General features: G+C 47.4%; 1 protein-coding gene across 5 annotated transcripts in view; it reads left to right on the plus strand.

The window, feature by feature from the left end:
• The window catches only part of NEIL1 (nei like DNA glycosylase 1), a 76,237-nt gene that overhangs the window by 43,725 nt on the left and 10,793 nt on the right, over positions 1–21,719 (plus strand). For all 5 annotated transcript variants that reach the window (XM_063926299.1, XM_063926303.1, XM_063926301.1 and 2 more), the window contains exons 6-9: positions 839–938; positions 1,100–1,224; positions 1,323–1,350; positions 2,308–2,363. In XM_063926299.1, the coding sequence (XP_063782369.1) occupies positions 839–938; positions 1,100–1,224; positions 1,323–1,350; positions 2,308–2,363 (309 nt within the window). The remainder of the gene's footprint in view (positions 1–838; positions 939–1,099; positions 1,225–1,322; positions 1,351–2,307; positions 2,364–21,719) is intronic.

The following is a 21,719-nucleotide window of genomic DNA, read 5'->3' on the forward strand; positions in this document are numbered from 1 at the left end:
CGCTCCCAGCTTCTATTATGAGAATGAGTAAAATATGAAATTGGCTTAGTTAGTGTCGGCAAGAAATGGTTTGGTTGAGTTAAAGTCTTACGAAATGGGGGATAAAGACTATGGGCCTAACTCAGCTTGGACCGCAAAATCAAAATCTTTCTCTAATGGGCAAAACCATGTGCATTGCAGGTGGGGAAGGGGCGGGGGGAAAATATAACATGCGCAGAGAGAGTTAGATTTGGGTGGGGTGTGTTCAAACTGAAATCTAAATGACAGTGTAAAGCCCCGTACACACGGGGAGTGATGTGTTGCTGGGTGATCTAGCACAGACTGCTCAGCACACATCTCTCCCCCGCTCCGCACACAGCGTGCCGGGGTGTGCCGCTGCTTTCACTTAGCGATCCCTAAATTTTGCATGCTATCGCTGTGGGGCATACACACGGAGAGGTCCGTGCTTAAGTTCAGATTGCTTTTAGCACAGATCTTTCTGTGTGTACCCCCCTTAAAAGTAAAACAGCCAATATTTACCCTGCACAGAAACCAAATAACCCACCCACATCTAACTCTCTCTGCATTACATTTGCCCCACCTGCACTGCACATGTTTTTGCCCACTGATGAAAGATTTTGCTTTTGTAATCCATGCTAAAATAGGCCCTAATGTTTTTTCTTCAATGTAGCTGTGAGGGAAGAGCCCAAATATATCTATAAAGTTGTCACATTCAGTGTATTCAGTGGTTTTTATGTTGATTCAATATGTGAGCAAGTTTAATTTGTAAATCTGTATTGGGTTATTTTTGTATGGGGTTATATGCTGTATCTTGAGTATCTCCATCCTGTTTTTGCAGAATGGTGACCTCACTCTCAGTAAGAAGATCAAAATCAAGAAGGAAAATCCTGATCTTCTGCAGCTCTGCCATTTGGTTCCCTTGGAGGTTGTAAAGTTAGGTATGCGGAGAAACAAGTGTGAATATATTATATATAATATATCCTAAAGAGAGGTAGATGCATGTAATGTGTAATTTATTTCTTAACCTAGCATAATAAACACACTTACTATATTGACTCATAATTGAGGAAATGTACAATGCTCTTTTATTTGCTTTTAGGAGGTAAAGGTTATGAGCCTGGACAATCAAATGATTATTCTGCCTTCCTAAAGTGGGTTCAATGTTACTTTGTTCCTGGAATGAAAACATTGAGAGACAGCAATGGGAGAACGATCTGGTTTCAGGTGGGATGTGTGAGAGCTGTAAGTAGTGGACAGAATGCTGCATTTGGTAGCAGAGATCAGTTGTGTGACCTTTTGGATTTCCTATTATCTCATTGCAGGGAGATCCAGGTCCTCTTGCTCCAAAAGGTAAGTTAGTGCCCTGTCTGTCCTGGCATTTACTGCACTGCTTTTTACGTTTAATTTCTGTTGGTTCTTGTCAACGGGGGGCAGTCAGTTGACCGCCTGTCGGGATCCCGGTGGTCAGGATACCGACGCTAGAATCCCGACACCAGCTGAAATACCGGCGGTCGGACTCCTGACCGCCGGCTGGTTACTCCTCTTAGGTGGTGGTCCATGCCACCACCCGGAGGGGAATAGAAACATGTGGCGACCGAAGGTCGCCACCGGGCACAAAGCATGGCGAGCGCAGCAAGCCCGCGAGGAGACACGCTGTGCTCACCGCCAGGATCCCGGCTGTCGTGCTCCTGGCGTCAGTCTCCTGACCGCCGAGATCTCGTAATGATCCCTTGTCAACATTAATATAAATTAACCTACTCCTCAGCCATATTAGCATTGGTGAACCAGATTCTTTCCTTATTAGCCACAGTCAGACCCATTCCGTTTGTGTAGGAAATGATGGGTGCCCTCCCCTAAATTCCCATCTGTATCTGATACTTGTTGCAGTGTTTTCAAGCCTAGATAAATCATAGCTTTTAAAGCCGGAGAAATGGCCAATGTCTTTCACAACTATTATGGCTAGGAACGTAGATAATTGTGGCACATATCCAACCAGGAGGCTCATTCACTTCCACAGTTTGTAGTTTTCATCCTTTGTTATTGCTGATTACACATATAGGTGTTTGCCACATAACTGTGGAGGACCTTTATCAAATCACTACACATGATGACAGCAGCTAAAATGAGGTGGGAGTGGGATTCTTAAAATGTACAGCCTGTATGTATTTGTTCCATGGAATGCACTTTTTATAACACCTCTCTCTCAATCTTCATTATTCCACACTACATTTTTTATGATATCTAGTGTATGTAAGTAATGTCTTCAGTGTGTACTCTACTGAAATACCACTCAACGCTATCTTCTAGGGAAAAAAGCACGCAAGCAACGCAAATCTGTGGATACCGACTCAAAGCCAATCAAGGTATGTTTTGTAAAGTCTGAAAAATATGCCTATGTGCATTGTCTGGCTAATAATAATAATAATATGTTTCTCTGACGTCCTAGTGGATGCTGGGACTTCCGTAAGGACCATGGGGAATAGCGGCTCCGCAGGAGACTGGGCACGAAAAAGTAAAAGCTTTAGACTAGCTGGTGTGCACTGGCTCCTCCCCCTATGACCCTCCTCCAAGCCTCAGTTAGATTTTTGTGCCCGAACGAGAAGGGTGCATGCTAGGTGGCTCTCCTGAGCTGCTTAGAAGTAAAAGTTTAAATAGGTTTTTTATTTTCAGTGAGTCCTGCTGGCAACAGGCTCACTGCATCGTGGGACTAAGGGGAGAAGAAGCGAACTCACCTGCGTGCAGAGTGGATTGGGCTTCTTGGCTACTGGACATTAGCTCCAGAGGGACGATCACAGGTTCAGGTTGGATGGGTCCCGGAGCCGCGCCGCCGGCCCCCTTACAGAGCCAGAAGAGCGAAGAGGTCCGGAGAAATCGGCGGCAGAAGACGTTCCTGTCTTCAGATAAGGTAGCGCACAGCACTGCAGCTGTGCGCCATTGCTCTCAGCACACTTCACACTCCGGTCACTGAGGGTGCAGGGCGCTGGGGGGGAGCGCCCTGAGACGCAATAAAACATGTTTAAAACCTTATATGGCTAAAGAAATACATCACATATAGCTCCTGGGCTATATGGATGCATTTCACCCCTGCCAGTTTTCCTAAAAAAAGCGGGAGAAAAGGCTGCCGTGAAGGGGGCGGAGCCTATCTCCTCAGCACACAAGCGCCATTTTCCCTCACAGTTCCGCTGGAAGGAAGGCTCCCAGACTCTCCCCTGCAGTCCTGCTACAGAATCAGGGTAAAACAAGAGAGGGGGGGCACTATTGGCAGCTAATATAAAACAGCAGCTATAAAGGGAGTAACACTTACATAAGGTTATCCCTGTATATATATAGCGCTCTGGTGTGTGCTGGCAAACTCTCCTTCTGTCTCCCCAAAGGGCTCGTGGGGTCCTGTCCTCTTTCAGAGCATTCCCTGTGTGTGTGCTGGGTGTCGGTACGATTGTGTCGACATGTATGAGAAGGAAAATGATGTGGAAGCAGAGCAATTGCCTGTGTTAGTGATGTCACCCCCTAGGGAGTCGACACCTGACTGGATGGTCGTATTTAAAGAATTACGTGACAGTGTCAGCACTTTGCAAAAAACTGTTGACGACATGAGACAGCCGGCAAATCAATTAGTGCCTGTTCAGGCGTCTCAGACACCGTCGGGGGCGCTAAAACGCCCGTTACCTCAGATGGTCGACACTGACCCAGACACGGATACTGAATCCAGTGTCGACGGTGAGGAGACAAACGTAATGTCCAGTAGGGCCACACGTTACATGATCACGGCAATGAAGGAGGCATTGAATATTTCTGACACTACAAGTACCACAAAAAAGGGTATTATGTGGGGTGTGAAAAAACTACCAGTAGTTTTTCCTGAATCAGATGAATTAAATGAGGTGTGAGATAAAGCGTGGTTTTCCCCCGATAAAAAACTGCTGATTTCTAATAAATTATTGGCACTATACCCTTTCCCGCCAGAGGTTAGGGCGCGTTGGGAAACACCCCCTAGGGTAGATAAGGCGCTCACACGCTTATCAAAACAAGTGGCGTTACCGTCTCCCGATACGGCCGCCCTTAAGGAACCAGCTGATAGAAGGCTGGAAAATATCCTAAAAGGTATATACACACATACTGGTGTTATACTGCGACCAGCAATCGCCTCAGCCTGGATGTGCAGTGCTGGAGTGGCTTGGTCGGATTCCCTGACTGAAAATATTGATAACCTGGATAGGGACAGTATATTATTAACTATAGAGCATTTAAAGGATGCATTACTATATATGCGAGATGCACAGAGGGATATTTGCACCCTGGCATCTAGAGTGAGTGCGATGTCCATTTCTGCCAGAAGAGCGTTATGGACGCGACAGTGGTCAGGTGATGCGGATTCCAAACGACATATGGAAGTATTGCCGTATAAAGGGGAGGAGTTATTTGGGGTCGGTCTATCGGACCTGGTGGCCACAGCAACGGCTGGAAAATCCACCTTTTTACCCCAGGTCACCTCTCAGCAGAAAAAGACACCGTCTTTTCAAACTCAGTCCTTTCGTTCCCATAAGGGCAAGCGGGCAAAAGGCCACTCATTTCTGCCCCAGGGCAGAGGAAGGGGAAAAAGACTGCACCAGGCAGCCTCTTCCCAGGAGCAGAAGCCCTCCCCCGCTTCTGCCAAGTCTTCAGCATGACGCTGGGGCCTTACAAGCGGACTCAGGCACGGTGGGGGGCCGTCTCAAGAATTTCAGCGCGCAGTGGGCTCACTCGCAAGTGGACCCCTGGATCCTGCAGGTAGTATCACAGGGGTACAAATTGGAATTCGAGACGTCTCCTCCTCGCCGGTTCCTGAAGTCTGCTCTACCAACGTCTCCCTCCGACAGGGAGGCGGTAGTGGAAGCTATTCACAAGCTGTATTCCCAGCAGGTGATAATCAAGGTACCCCTCCTACAACAGGGAAAGGGGTATTATTCCACGCTGTTTGTGGTACCGAAGCCGGACGGCTCGGTGAGACCAATTTTAAATCTAAAATCCTTGAACACTTACATAAAAAGGTTCAAATTCAAGATGGAGTCACTCAGAGCAGTGATAGCGAACCTGGAAGAAGGGGACTATATGGTGTCTCTGGACATCAAAGATGCTTATCTCCATGTCCCAATCTACCCTTCTCACCAAGGGTACCTCAGGCTTGTGGTACAAAACTGTCATTATCAGTTTCAGACGCTGCCGTTTGGATTGTCCACGGCACCACGGGTCTTTACCAAGGTAATGGCCGAAATAATGATTCTTCTTCGAAGAAAAGGCGTCTTAATTATCCCTTACTTGGACGATCTCCTGATAAGGGCAAGGTCCAGGGAACAGTTAGAGGTCGGAGTAGCACTATCTCAGGTAGTGCTACGTCAGCACGGGTGGATCCTAAATATCCCAAAATCACAGCTGATTCCAACAACACGTCTACTGTTCCTGGGGATGATTCTGGACACTGTCCAGAAAAAGGTGTTTCTCCCGGAGGAGAAGGCCAGGGAGTTATCCGAGCTAGTCAGGAAACTCCTAAAACCAGGCCAAGTGTCAGTGCATCAATGCACGAGAGTCCTGGGAAAAATGGTGGCTTCTTACGAAGCGATTCCATTCGGAAGATTCCATGCAAGAACTTTTAAGTGGGATCTGCTGGACAAATGGTCCGGATCGCATCTTCAGATGCATCAGCGGATAACCCTATCTCCAAGGACAAGGGTGTCTCTCCTGTGGTGGTTACAGAGTGCTCATCTTCTAGAGGGCCGCAGATTCGGCATTCAGGATTGGATGCTGGTGACCACCGATGCCAGCCTGAGAGGCTGGGGAGCAGTCACACAGGGAAAAAATTTCCAGGGCTTGTGGTCAAGCATGGAAACGTCTCTTCACATAAATATCCTGGAACTAAGGGCCATTTACAATGCCCTAAGTCAAGCAAGGCCTCTGCTTCAGGGTCAGTCGGTATTGATCCAATCGGACAACATCACGGCAGTCGCCCACGTCAACAGACAGGGCGGCACAAGAAGCAGGAGGGCAATGGCAGAAGCTGCAAGGATTCTTCGCTGGGCGGAAAATCATGTGGTGGCACTGTCAGCAGTGTTCATTCCGGGAGTGGACAACTGGGAAGCAGACTTCCTCAGCAGACACGACCTCCACCCGGGGGAGTGGGGACTTCACCCAGAAGTCTTTCAAGTGATTGTAAACCGTTGGGAAAAACCAAAGGTGGACATGATGGCGTCCCGTCTCAACAAAAAACTGGACAGATATTGCGCCAGTTCAAGGGACCCTCAGGCAATAGCGGTGGACGCTCTGGTAACACCGTGGGTGTACCAGTCGGTGTATGTGTTCCCTCCTCTGCCTCTCATTCCAAAAGTACTGAGAATCATAAGAAGGAGAGGAGTGAAGACTATACTCGTGGCTCCGGATTGGCCAAGAAGAACTTGGTACCCGGAACTGCAAGAGATGCTCACGGAGGACCCGTGGCCTCTACCTCTAAGAAAGGACCTGCTCCAGCAGGGACCTTGTCTGTTCCAAGACTTACCGCGGCTGCGTTTGACGGCATGGCGGTTGAACGCCGGATCCTGATGGAAAAAGGCATTCCAGATGAAGTCATCCCTACCCTGATCAAAGCCAGGAAGGATGTAACTGCGAAACATTATCACCGCATTTGGTGAAAATATGTTTCCTGGTGTGAGGCTAAGAAGGCCCCCACAGAGGAATTTCAACTGGGTCGTTTCCTGCATTTCCTGCAAGCAGGACTGTCTATGGGCCTAAAATTAGGATCCATTAAGGTTCAAATTTCGGCCCTGTCGATCTTCTTCCAGAAAGAACTGGCTTCATTGCCTGAAGTTCAGACGTTTGTCAAGGGGGTACTGCATATACAACCTCCTTTTGTGCCACCAGTGGCACCTTGGGATCTCAATGTAGTTTTAGGGTTCCTAAAATCACATTGGTTTGAACCACTCACCACTGTGGAATTAAAATATCTCACATGGAAGGTGGTCATGCTGTTAGCTCTGGCGTCAGCCAGGCGTGTCTCAGAAATGGCGGCTTTGTCATATAAAAGCCCTTACCTAATTTTTCATTCAGACAGGGCAGAATTGAGGACTCGTCCTCAATTTCTCCCTAAGGTGGTTTCAGCGTTTCACATGAACCAACCTATTGTGGTGCCTGCGGCTACTAGGGACTTGGAGGACTCCAAGTTGTTGGACGTTGCTGTTTCCAGGACGGCTGGAGTCAGAAAATCTGACTCGCTGTTTATCCTGTATGCACCCAACAAGCTGGGTGCTCCTGCTTCTAAGCAGACGATTGCTCGTTGGATTTGTAGTACAATTCAGCTTGCACATTCTGTGGCAGGACTGCCACAGCCAAAATCTGTTAAAGCCCATTCCACAAGAAAAGTGGGCTCATCTTGGGCGGCTGCCCGAGGGGTCTCGGCTTTACAACTTTGCCGAGCAGCTACTTGGTCAGGGGCAAACACGTTTGCAAAATTTTACAAATTCGATACCCTGGCTGAGGAGGACCTGGAGTTCTCTCATTCGGTGCTGCAGAGTCATCCGCACTCTCCCGCCCGTTTGGGAGCTTTGGTATAATCCCCATGGTCCTTACGGAAGTCCCAGCATCCACTAGGACGTCAGAGAAAATAAGAATTTACTTACCGATAATTCTATTTCTCATAGTCCGTAGTGGATGCTGGGCGCCCATCCCAAGTGCGGATTGTCTGCAATACTTGTATATAGTTATTGTTACAAAAAATCGGGTTGTTTATTGTTGTGAGCCATCTTTTCAGAGGCTCCTACGTTTATCATACTGTTAACTGGGTTCAGATCACAGGTTGTACAGTGTGATTGGTGTGGCTGGTATGAGTCTTACCCGGGATTCAAAATCCTTCCTTATTATGTACGCTCGTCCGGGCACAGTATCCTAACTGAGGCTTGGAGGAGGGTCATAGGGGGAGGAGCCAGTGCACACCAGCTAGTCTAAAGCTTTTACTTTTTTGTGCCCAGTCTCCTGCGGAGCCGCTATTCCCCATGGTCCTTACGGAAGTCCCAGCATCCACTACGGACTATGAGAAATAGAATTATCGGTAAGTAAATTCTTATTTTTTGATAGTTTAACTACAGCCAGGTATATTATTGTAATACAATAATTGAATAAACCTCTTTTAAGGATTGCGATGTAATTGTAAAGTATTAATGGCCATCCATTAACCATTTGCCTGGCATGGTTGCATCAGATAAACAGTGTGTGCAGCTGCAGGGAAGAGAAACACCCTCCGCTGCTTCTCTTAGAGGGACCGGAAAGGTTCCTCTGCTTCCCGCATCCTGCCCCCAGTGTTTTCCTTGCTGCCGATCATTGCTGGTCAGTCAGCATGGCAGGACCCCCTACCCTGCGACTGCAGACAATAGCAACCACTGAGGAGGTGTAAATCAAGCCCCCCACCCACCTCACTGTGTACCTGGTGGCTGCACCTGCTGTTAAAAGGAAATTTGTGATGTTCCAATGGGGTGGATCGATGTTCCAATATTTTTTGGGGGGGCATTTTTAAATTCACAAAATCATTTTTAATAAAGTTACATTCATGTTCTTCACCTAAATCACATATAGAAAATAGACGATTTCTGAGTGGTTTTTTTGGGGGGGAAAAATCGTCCGTTAAGTGGTTAAGGAGATCAACAAGTTGGTGAGCACGTTATATTGAAATCTGTCAAAGGTTAGTTTTAATCAGCTCTCCTATATTTACTTTTTTTATTTTTTGGTGTAAATAGTTTTATTAAGCATTCCCTTAGTCATAGAATACAAGAAAAGTGTACATGATCTCGATACAAATTAAGTCAGGGTTGCAGGAAAATTCTATAATATCCAATAGGGCTATTACAATATCACCCTGTCAAATATAACAAAAGCATTGTTACATGTGACGTATACCAAAATACAGTAAACAGCTTGAAATATACTAGAAAGAAAGGCGAGAAAGAAAGCCTCACAGCCCTCCACTCGTTAAACACCCACCGAAAGAGGCAACATTAAAAACGCACTCTGAATTCTTATTGATTCCTTTTGTAAGGATTTGTAATAATCAGATTCTGTAAAGGTCAACCACGGATACAAAGTGGCTGTGAATGCTTGATGTTTAACGGCCAGGGAAAAGAGAAGATTATCCATAGCCATGTAATGGTCTAAATGTGTACACCACTCAGACATACTGTAGTAGGTATGACATTAGACTTCCAGTGTACTGGAATTATCACCTTTGAGGCGCTCCAAATATGCCGTAGGAGAGTCTTTCTGTATTGAGATTTGGGCCTATGTAATAAATTGAGAAGCCAAAAGCTGGGGCTAAAAGACCATCTCTCCTGGAGTATGATACTCACCGTCTCTACTACCTTATGCCAAAAAGGCTTAAGAAGGGTCAATCCCACCATATATGTAAGTGGGTTCCAATCACTGCCATACATCTCCAGCAAGTGTTTGGGACTCCTGGGTATAGTTTAGCCAGCAGGTTAGGACACTTGTACCAGCGTGTGAGCACCTTGTAATGAGTCTCCATCACCAGAACGTTAGCAGATGAGGAAAATGTGTTGCTAAATATTTCTGACCAGTCATCTTCTCCTATCAAACCGTTCAGATCGGACTCCCAATCACCAATAAATTTAGGGTCTGCGAGAAAAATCAGTTATCAATTTGTAAATGGTTGACCGAGAATAACGTGGATAGACTAAGGAGAGGCATACATTTTCAAACGGAGTGGTCGCTCTTCTACAGTCGACTGGTGTGCGCAAACCCATCAGAAAGTGCTTAATCTGGAGGTATTTCCAAACTTCCCTGTCAGGAATCTCTCATTTGGCCTGGATTGCAGGAATCCTTAAAATACCCGAAGTGTCCAGCAACTGGTCAACTCTGAATACCTCTAAGACGTCGACGTCATAGTTGGAATGCGTACTGGGGAGAAAGCAGGATTTCCAAATAGTGGCATGAGTGGCGAGGGGGATGGCGAAAGCAGGGATTGGGCATACAAACGATGCCAACAGGTGAAAATAGGTCTTATCATGGGATGTGAGATAGGGGGAAATGCTGAGAGCCAAGGGAGATCTTGGTGGAGAGAAGGGATAGAAGCTATTTCAATGTCTGCCCGTTGTTTCATATCTGACCTACGACCCCATTCTATGATCCTAGTGAGGAGTACCGCATGATAATATGAGAGAAAATTAGGTAATTGTAGGCCCCCTTGATGTTTCCTTCTAAATTATATTTCTGCAGCGGAGTACACGGTGTTCCACAGGGATAACATCGGGTGTAGAGTAGGATCTTGATCCGAGGCACCAACAGGCTAAAGCGTTGACTATTCCCAAGATGCTCAGCGCTGCCTCCTCTATAACCCCGCCTCCATGCACAGGAGCTCAGTTTCTATAACCCCACCTCCATGCACAGGAGCTCAGTCTGTAAGTTGGGGCCTGCAGTGCAGGCAGCTAACAGGGAGCAGCCCTGAAAAGAGCTTTTAAAAGTGAAGATTGAAGATTTCAAGGGCTGCAGCAGAGGCACTGTCCGTGCTATATGTCATTCTGACCACTCCTGCTGCAGCTCCCTCACCTCCCCCAGCGGCTGTCGCAACTGAGGGCCTGAGCTGACGGGAGGCAGCCTCAGTTGTAGGGGCTGAGATGTAACGGAACCTGGGAGGTTGTATCAGACCCCTAGACATGTAAGTAACATGTAGAATAACTGCCCGAAGGCGTGACCACGACAACCAGGATAAAAGTCAATGATGTTTATTATGACAAACTCCGTAACACAGCAGCAGTAAAGGAAACATAAAAGTCAACAGAGGATGAATACAATTCCTGGGTACTACAGGGTGGCAAGGGCCACAGGCACTGGTAGAGTGAGACAGTTCTTATAATCTTCTAGTTGGAAAGTTCTTACCAGACCTGACTGTAGCAATGGAGAGAACCCAGGATCGTACCAGCTGGTGTTCCAGGAAAGGCTGGGTTGCTGAAGATAAAACGGCTGCTGTGGATACTGGCTGGAACCAGACTGTTGTTGGTACGGAGTGGATACTGGCTGGAACCAGTTAAATAATAAACGAACTTGAGAGCGATGAAATGATAATGAAGTTTGGAGTTTAAGAGCGGTGAAATAATAATACCGGTGGAGAGTGGTAAACTGCAGAAAGGACACCGGCCCTTTAAGAGAAGCTGTACACTTCTGGAAGCTGGGCTGGAAGCAGGTGATTGATGAAGTTTGGAGTTTGAGAGCGGTGAAATAATAATACCGGTGGAGAGTGGTAAACTGCAGAAAGGACACCGGCCCTTTAAGAGAAGCTGTACACTGCTGGAAGCTGGGCTGGAAGCAGGTGATTGATGAACTGGAAACAGGCGAGTCCAGAATGGATCGGAGAGTCAGGCTACACCGCAGATGGAATGCTGGTGCGGGTCTCTATAGCAGAAGTCTGGAGACAGGAGCTGGAACCTGGAAGACAACCACAGGAGAGAGACAAACTGGAACTAGGTTAGACAACCAAAGCACTGACGCCTTCCTTGCTCAGGCACAGCATACTTATACCTGCAGCAAGGAAGGGGTTGGCTAGGCAATTATGCAAATCAACAATACAGACAGCAGATTGGTGGAAATAATCAGATGACAAAATCCAAGATGGCTGCGCCCATGCAGACACTTGGAGGGAAGTTTGGTTTGTAATCCATGTGAGAATTGAAACAGTAATGGCGACGCCGGCCACAGGAGACAGGAGACGCCAGACTGACAAGCGCACATTTAACCACGCGGGCACAGCGGAGGCCGCTGCTGATGAAATCACCACTCTGACATTCTGCATGTGGAAACTCAGGAACAGCGGGATCCGGTCCTGGAACGCTGAGCCAGCCTTAGGAGGCATCTGAAGGGTAAGTAATGGCGTCCAGATACCCGGATCGTGACAGCGGCGCTGTACACGCCAGTGTCCCTGGTTGCTGGGTACTTACAGCGGAGGCTCCGGTTCTCTACTTCAGGCACACACACCAGCCGCAGCTCTCCGGGATCGCGTGGCCGCATTCAGGGAGGAGGTAAAAGAGTCCCCCAGGTGAGACCCACTGGAAATCGCGATACGGCGTGGCCATTAGGAGGTGGGCCGCGTGCGCTGGCTTGGACACTGTGTCAGTACAGGAACCCCACTAGACCACCAGGGCAGGGGCACAGGTCAGTTTTACTAAAATCCATTTTCATGTGGCCCACAGTACCCGGTGGTGAAGTCCAGCAAGGGGATAAGGCTCTGGCCTGTAGCCCCACCCCCAGCCCTAGGGGTTGGGGCGCGGAGTTGGAGCAACACTCCTTTCAGGGTCGGTAGACCAAGGAGGAGTCTCTACTCCCGATAAACATTCTGGAATTGCGGGCGGTGTTCAATGCTCTGAACCTGGCCCAGCATCTGATACACAACAGGCCTGTTCAAGTACAATCGGACAACGCCACCACGGTGGCGTACATAAATCATCAAGGCGGCACTCGAAGCCGCATGACAATGAGGGAAGTGCCAAAGATTCTTCAGTCGGTGGAACGCCATCTGCCAGCCATATCGGCAGTGTTCATTCTGGGGGTCCTAAACTGGGAAGCGGACTTTCTCAGTCGTCAGAACGTACACGCCAGAGAGTGGAGCCTCCATCCAGAAGTATTTCAACTCCTAGTGGACAAGTGGGGCCTCCCAGACGTAGACCTGATGGCATCTCAACACAATCACAAGGTTCCGGTCTTCGGAGCAAGGACAAGGGATCCTCAAGCAGTGTTCGTTGACGCACTGGCAATTCCATGGAACTTTCGGCTGCTGTACGTGTTCCCTCCAGTGTCACTTCTGCCCAGGCTGTTAAGGAAATTCAAACAAGAAGGAGGAATCATGCTTCTGGTCGCCCCAGCGTGGCCCAGACGGTATTGGTTCTCCAACCTACAGGGTCTCTCGATAGAGCGTCCCCTTCTACTTCCGCAATGCCCAGACCTCCTCGTTCAGGGCCCTTGTGTATACCAGGATCTGGCCTGGCTGGCTTTGACGGCGTGGCTCTTAAAGCCTTCATTCTGAGGGCCAAAGGATTTTCTGAGGCAGTCATTCAAACCATGTTGAAGGTCTGGAAACCGGATTCTGCTCAGATTTATCATAGGGTCTGGAATTCTTACTTTGCTTGGTGCGCAGCTAACAATCATGACACTTACAAGTTTAGTATGGCCAAACTTTTGGCCTTCCTGCAACAGGGCCTGGACTTGGGCCTTCGTCTGGCCTCCCTCAAGGTTCATATTTCTGCCTTGTCGGTTTGGTTTCAGAGAAAAATTGCGACCTCTGCCTGATGTTCATACATTCACTCAGGGTGTGTTGCGGATTCAACCTCCCTATGTTCCGCCTGTGGCTCCTTGGGATTTGTTGGTGGTTCTGGAGGCCTTGCAAGAGTCTCCGTTTGAACCTCTTGAGTCTGCAGACCTTAAGTGGCTTACTCTTAAGGCGTTATTCCTGCTGGCTATTGCCTCTGCTAGACGGGTTTCAGATTTGGGTGCCTTATCCTGTTGGTCTCCCTTTCTGATTTTTCACCGTGACCGGGCGGTTCTTCGGACACGCCCTGGTTATCTACCTAAGGTGGTATCTTCTTTCCACCTTAACCAAGAGATTGTGGCTCCGGCCTATATCTCTCTTGAATTATCATCCAAAGAGCGGTCTTTGGACGTGGTACGGGCTATCCGTATCTATGTGAAGAGGACAGCCTCCGTTCGGAAGTCTGATTCTCTCTTTGTCATTTTTGGTTTTCACAAACGTGGCTGGCCTTGTGAATAAGCAGACCCTGGCCAGATGGATTAGAATGGTGATTGCACATGCTTATGTTCAAGCTGGCCTTCCAGCTCCTGCTACCATCAAAGCCCATTCTACTCGGTCTGTTGGACCTTCTTGGGCGGCCTGCCGTGGTGCGACTTTTGAACAATTGTGCAATGCGGCCACGTGGTCCTCAGTGAACACGTTAATAGGGTTCTATGCCTTCGATACTTCCGCCTCCCAGGATGATTACTTTCGATGCCGAGTTCTTATGCCTGCTACATTGCGTCCCCTTCCATGAGGAACTGCTTTAGGACATCGCTGATGTTATCCCTGTGGAACCCAGTGTACCCCGCTGCAGAAAAGGAGATTTATGGTAAGAACTTGCCGTTGTTAAATCTTTCTGCGAGGTACACTGGGTTCCACAGGGCGCCCACCCTGACGCACTAAGTTTCTTTGAGTTTGTATGGTATCAGCCGCTGATACATTCTCCTGTCGTGAGAATGTGGTGTATGTGGCTACTAATGGTTGTCGTCTCTTTTGCCTGCTACTGCATTGGACTGGTTACCGAAACTGACCTCCTGTGCACGGAGGCGGGGTTATAGAGGAGACGGCACTGAGCATCTTGGGAACAGTCAAAGCTTTAGCCTGTTGGTGCCTCGGATCAAGATCCTACTCTACACCCGATGTTATCACTTTGGAACCCAGTGCACCTCGCAGAAAGAGATTTAACAACGGTAAGTTCTTACCATAAATCTCCTTTTCATGCTTAAATCTAGGGCTACGACCCGCCCAAACGTTATCTCTAATCGTACGCAGGAGAGTAGTAAACCAAGCACGACGAATGGAGATAGGAAGGGCCTGAAGGAGATATAGTACCCTAGGTAAAATATTCATTTTGATTACTCCTATCCTTCTCAGCCATGAGATTCTCTTAGCACCCCACATATAAAGATCCGAATGGATCTTAGACAGTAGAGGGGAAATATATTTACTTTTTTAAATGTAAATTGCAAATCTAAAATTACCTTATACAGTTAATCACTAATCTATTAAAGGTATCTTGCATTTAAATCTTTCCATTTAAAAAAAAAAGAAGTTTGATTTGCAAAATTGGCATACAAATCTCCAAAAATAAGTTCACTTGCTTTAGACTTTTGAGATTGCCTGATAAGTGAGATTTCCAGTCCATTTCAATGGACATTTCCCCGCTAAAAACAAAATGCTTATGTGGAATGTAAGCCAGGTTATGTTTGTTTTACAGTATTTATAAAGCAAAAACTCAGGTACAGTAGTTCAATATCTGTTGTATGGAACATTGACCAGACATATTGGCACAGGATGTAATCACCATACAGCTACAATTGTTGAAAATGAGGCAGAGAAGATAATATTTAAATCAAATGTGAAAATTACCAAGCTACTTGGACATCTGTAATATATTTAATAACCACACAAATTATACATTGTTTCTTTCAGCAGATTTTTGCTTTTCTGAATATACAGTACCGTTAGTATTTTTATACCTTCTGACAAAATCTACTCAAAATGTCTGACAAATACTTTTTATTTAATTTACAGAAAAATAATCTAAAAGCAAGTGTGTGTGTGTGTGTGTGTGTGTGTGTGTGTGTGTGTATGTGTGTGTATGTATATATATATATATATATATATATATAATATAGTGTACCAATGGTGCCCGGCACTCCTGGTCCTGCAGTTGTAAGTTGCCTGGGTGCCCTCCGTACTGGCTAAGACATGTATTCAGAAAAAAGACGGCGTCACTCCAGGTCTTTAAAATAGTAGTGGTGTATTTCAAATAAACATCACAAAAGCCTTTTGTGATGTTTATTTGAAATACAGCACTACTATTTTAAAGACCTGGAGTGACGCCGTCTTTTTTTCTGAATATATATATATATATATATATATATATATATATATATATATATATATATATATATATATATATATATATATATATTTATACACTACTCAAAAAAATAAAGGGAACACTAAAATAACACATCATAGATCTGAATGAATGAAATATTCTTATTAAATACTTTGTTCTTTACATAGTTGAATGTGCTGACAACAAAATCACACAAAAATTATCAATGGAAATCAAATTTATTAACCCATGGAGGTCTGGATTTGGAGTCACCCTCAAAATTAAAGTGAAAAAACACACTACAGGCTGATCCAACTTTGATGTAATGTCCTTAAAACAAGTCAAAATGAGGCTCAGTAGTGTGTGTGGCCTCCGGGTGTGGTTCGTTTTATCGACAGTATCTAGGTCGACAATGTTTAGGTCGACCACTATAGGTCGACAGTCACTAGGTCGACAGGATTTCTAGGTCGACATGTGCTAGGTCGACAGGTCTAAAGGTCGACATGAGTATTTTTTTTTTTTTTGGTGTAGTTTTCTTTGTAGAGTGACCGGGATCCCAAATTAGTGCACCGCGTCCCCTCGCATGGCTCGCTTCGCTCGCCATGCTTCGGGCATGGTGCCTTCGCTCCGCTGCCGCTTCGCTCGGCACACTTTACCGTTCCAATCGTAGTCCACGTGGATCGTTAAGTATGAAAAAATAATAAAAAAAAATAATAAGATTTTACTTACCGATAAATCTATTTCTCGTAGTCCGTAGTGGATGCTGGGGACTCCGTCAGGACCATGGGGATTAGCGGCTCCGCAGGAGACAGGGCACAAAAATAAAGCTTTAGGATCAGGTGGTGTGCACTGGCTCCTCCCCCTATGACCCTCCTCCAAGCCTCAGTTAGGATACTGTGCCCGGACGAGCGTACACAATAAGGAAGGATTTTGAATCCCGGGTAAGACTCATACCAGCCACACCAATCACACCGTACAACTTGTGATCTGAACCCAGTTAACAGTATGACAAACGTAGGAGCCTCTGAACAGACGGCTCACAACAATAACAACCCGATTTTTTTGTAACAATAACTATGTACAAGTATTGCAGACAATCCGCACTTGGGATGGGCGCCCAGCATCCACTACGGACTACGAGAAATAGATTTATCGGTAAGTAAAATCTTATTTTCTCTGACGTCCTAGTGGATGCTGGGACTCCGTCAGGATCATGGGGATTATACCAAAGCTCCCAAACGGGCGGGAGAGTGCGGATGACTCTGCAGCACCGAATGAGAGAACTCCAGGTCCTCTTTAGCCAGGGTATCAAATTTGTAGAATTTTACAAACGTGTTCTCCCCCGACCACGTAGCTGCTCGGCAGAGTTGTAATGCCGAGACCCCTCGGGCAGCCGCCCAGGATGAGCCCACCTTCCTTGTGGAATGGGCCTTGACAGATTTAGGCTGTGGCAGGCCTGCCACAGAATGTGCAAGTTGAATTGTGCTACAAATCCAACGAGCAATCGTCTGCTTAGAAGCAGGAGCACCCAGCTTGTTGGGTGCATACAGTATAAACAGCGAGTCAGATTTTCTGACTCCAGCCGTCCTTGAAATATATATTTTCAATGCCCTGACAACGTCCAGCAACTTGGAATCCTCCAAATCGCTAGTAGCCGCAGGCACCACAATAGGCTGGTTCAGGTGAAACGCTGACACCACCTTAGGCAGAAACTGAGGACGCTTCCGCAGTTCTGCCCTGTCCGAATGGAAAATCAGATATGGGCTTTTATACGATAAAGCCGCCAATTCTGACACTCTCCTGGCTGAAGCCAGGGCCAGTAGCATGGTTACTTTCCATGTAAGATATTTCAAATCCACCGATTTGAGTGGCTCAAACCAATGGGATTTGAGAAAATCCAAAACTACATTAAGGTCCCACGGAGCCACTGGGGGCCCAACCGGGGCTGTATATGTAGTACTCCTTTTACAAAAGTCTGGACTTCAGGAACTGAAGCCAATTCTTTCTGGAAGAAAATCGACAGGGCCGAAATTTGAACCTTAATGGACCCCAATTTGAGGCCCATAGACAATCCTGTTTGCAGGGAATGTAGGAATCGACCCAATTGAAATTCCTCCGTGGGGGCCTTCCTGGCCTCACACCACGCAACATATTTTCTCCAAATGCGGTGATAATGTTGTGCAGTCACCTCCTTCCTGGCTTTTACCAGTGTAGGAATGACCTCTTCCGGAATGCCTTTTTCCCTTAGAATTCGGCGTTCAACCGCCATGCCGTCAAACGCAGCCGCGGTAAGTCTTGGAATAGACACGGTCCCTGCTGAAGCAGGTCCCGTCTTAGAGGTAGAGGCCACGGATCTTCCGTGAGCATCTCCTGAAGTTCCGGGTACCAAGTTCTTCTTGGCCAATCCGGAGCCACGAGTATCGTTCTTACTCCCCTTTGCCGTATAATTCTCAGTACTTTTGGTATGAGAGGCAGAGGAGGAAACACATACACTGACTGGAACACCCACGGTGTTACCAGAGCGTCCACAGCTATTGCCTGAGGGTCTCTTGACCTGGCGCAATACCTGTCCAGTTTTTTGTTGAGGCGAGACGCCATCATATCCACCTTTGGTTTTTCCCAACGGTTCACAATCATGTGGAAGACTTCTGGATGAAGTCCCCACTCTCCCGGGTGTAGATCGTGTCTGCTGAGGAAGTCTGCTTCCCAGTTGTCCACTCCCGGAATGAACACTGCTGACAGTGCTATCACATGATCTTCCGCCCAGCGAAGAATCCTTGCAGCTTCTGCCATTGCTCTCCTGCTTCTTGTGCCGCCCTGTCTGTTTACGTGGGCGACTGCCGTGATGTTGTCCGACTGGATCAACACCGGCTGACCCTGAAGCAGGGGTTTTGCCAGGCTTAGAGCATTGTAAATCGCTCTTAGCTCCAGTATATTTATGTGAAGAGACATCTCCAGGCTTGACCATACTCCCTGGAAGTTTCTTCCCTGTGTGACCGCTCCCCAGCCTCTCAGACTGGCATCCGTGGTCACCAGGACCCAGTCCTGTATGCCGAATCTGCGGCCCTCTAACAGATGAGCACTCTGCAACCACCACAGAAGAGACACCCTTGTCCGTGGCGATAAGGTTATCCGCTGATGCATCTGCAGATGCGATCCGGACCATTTGTCCAGCAGATCCCACTGAAAAGTTCTTGCGTGAAATCTGCCGAATGGAATCGCTTCGTAAGAAGCCACCATTTTTCCCAGGACCCTTGTGCAATGATGCACTGACACTTTTCCTGGTTTTAGGAGGTTCCTGACTAGCTCGGATAACTCCCTGGCTTTCTTCTCCGGGAGAAACACCTTTTTCTGGACTGTGTCCAGAATCATCCCTAGGAACAGCAGACGTGTCGTCGGAAACAGCTGCGGTTTTGGAATATTTAGAATCCACCCGTGCTGTCGTAGAACTACTTGAGATAGTGCTACTCCGACCTCCAACTGTTCTCTGGACCTTGCCCTTATCAGGAGATCGTCCATTTTCTTTGAAGAATCATAATTTCGGCCATTACCTTGGTAAGGACCCGGGGTGCCGTGGACAATCCAACCGGCAGCGTCTGAAACTGATAGTGACAGTTCTGTACCACGAACCTGAGGTACCCTTGGTGAGAAGGGCAAATTGGGACATGGAGGTAAGCATCTGTCCCGGGACACCATATAGTCCCCTTTTTCCTGGTTCGCTATCACTGCTCTGAGTGACTCCATCTTGATTTGAACCTTTTTATGTAAGTGTTCAAATATTTCAGATTTAGAATAGGTCTCACCGAGCCGTCTGGCTTCAGTACCACAATATAGTGTGGAATAATACCCCTTTCCTTGTTGTAGGAGGGGTACTTTGATTATCACCTGTTGGGAATACAGCTTGTGAATTGTTTCCACTACTGCCTCCCTGTCGGAGGGAGACGTTGGTAAAGCAGACTTCAGGAACCTGCGAGGGGGAGACGTCTCGAACCTCCAATCTGTACCCCTGGGATACTACTTGTAGGATCCAGGGGTCCACTTGCGAGTGAGCCCACTGCGTGCTGAAACTCTTGAGACGACCCCCCACCGCACCTGAGTCCGCTTGTACGGCCCCAGCGTCATGCTGAGGACTTGGCAGAAGCGGTGGAGGGCTTCTGTTCCTGGGAATGGGCTGCCTGCTGCAGTCTTCTTCCCTTTCCTCTATCCCATGGCAGATATGACTGGCCTTTTGACCGCTTGCCCTTATGGGGACGAAAGGACTGAGGCTGAAAAGACGTTGTCTTTTTCTCCTTTATACGGCAATACTTCCATGTGCCGTTTGGAATCTGCATCACCTGACCACTGTCGTGTCCATAAACAACTTCTGGCAGATATGGACATCGCACTTACTCTTGATGCCAGAGTGCAAATATCCCTCTGTGCATCTCGCATATATAGAAATGCATCCTTTAAATGCTCTATAGTCAGTAAAATACTGTCCCTGTCAAGGGTATCAATATTTTCAGTCAGGGAATCCGACCAAGCCACCCCAGCGCTGCACATCCAGGCTGAGGCGATCGCTGGTCGCAGTATAACACCAGTATGTGTGTATATACTTTTTAGGATATTTTCCAGCCTCCTATCAGCTGGCTCCTTGAGGGCGGCCCTATCTGGAGACGGTACCGCCACTTGTTTTGATAAGCGTGTGAGCGCCTTATCCACCCTAAGGGGTGTTTCCCAACGCGCCCTAACTTCTGGCGGGAAAGGGTATACCGCCAATAATTTTCTATCGGGGGAAACCCACGCATCATCACACACTTCATTTAATTTATCTGATTCAGGAAAAACTACAGGTAGTTTTTTCACACTCCACAAAATACCCTTATTTGTGGTACTTGTAGTATCAGAAATATGTAACACCTCCTTCATTGCCCTTAACAAGTAACGTGTGGCCCTAAAAGAAAAATACGTTTGTTTCTTCACCGTCGACACTGGAGTCAGTGTCCGTGTCTGTGTCGACCGACTGAGGTAAAAAGACGTTTTTAACGCCCCTGACGGTGTTTGAGACGCCTGGACAGGTACTAATTGGTTTGCCGGCCGTCTCATGTCGTCAACCGACCTTGCAGCGTGTTGACATTATCACGTAATTCCTTAAATAAGCCATCCATTCCGGTGTCGACTCCCTAGAGAGTGACATCACCATTACAGGCAATTGCTCCGCCTCCTCACCAACATCGTCCTCATACATGTCGACACACACGTACCGACACACAGCACACACACAGGGAATGCTCTGATAGAGGACAGGACCCCACTAGCCCTTTGGAGAGACAGAGGGAGAGTTTGCCAGCACACACCAAAACGCTATAATTATACAGGGACAACCTTTATATAAGTGTTTTTCCCTTATAGCATCTTAATATATATAATCATATCGCCAAATAAGTGTCCCCCCTCTCTGTTTTAACCCTGTTTCTGTAGTGCAGTGCAGGGGAGAGCCTGGGAGCCTTCCCACCAGCATTTCTGTGAGGGAAAATGGCGCTGTGTGCTGAGGAGAATAGGCCCCGCCCCCTTTTCGGCGGGCTTCTTCTCCCGTTTTTCTGAGACCTGGCAGGGGTTAAATACATCCATATAGCCCCAGGGGCTATATGTGATGTATCTTTTAGCCAGTATAGGTATTTCATTGCTGCCCAGGGCGCCCCCCACAGCGCCCTGCACCCTCAGTGACCGCTGGTGTGAAGTGTGTGACAACAATGGCGCACAGCTGCAGTGCTGTGCGCTACCTCATGAAGACTGAAAAGTCTTCTGCCGCCGGTTTCTGGACCTCTTCACTTTTCGGCATCTGCAAGGGGGTCGGCGGCGCGGCTCCGGGACCGGACTCCATGGCTGGGCCTGTGTTCGATCCCTCTGGAGCTAATGGTGTCCAGTAGCCTAAGAAGCCAATCCATCCTGCACGCAGGTGAGTTCACTTCTTCTCCCCTAAGTCCCTCGTTGCAGTGAGCCTGTTGCCAGCAGGACTCACTGTAAAATAAAAAACCTAAAAACTTTTTCTAAGCAGCTCTTTAGGAGAGCCACCTAGATTGCACC

Source organism: Pseudophryne corroboree, chromosome 6 (assembly GCF_028390025.1).
Source record: "Pseudophryne corroboree isolate aPseCor3 chromosome 6, aPseCor3.hap2, whole genome shotgun sequence".
Lineage (NCBI taxonomy): Eukaryota > Metazoa > Chordata > Amphibia > Anura > Myobatrachidae > Pseudophryne > Pseudophryne corroboree.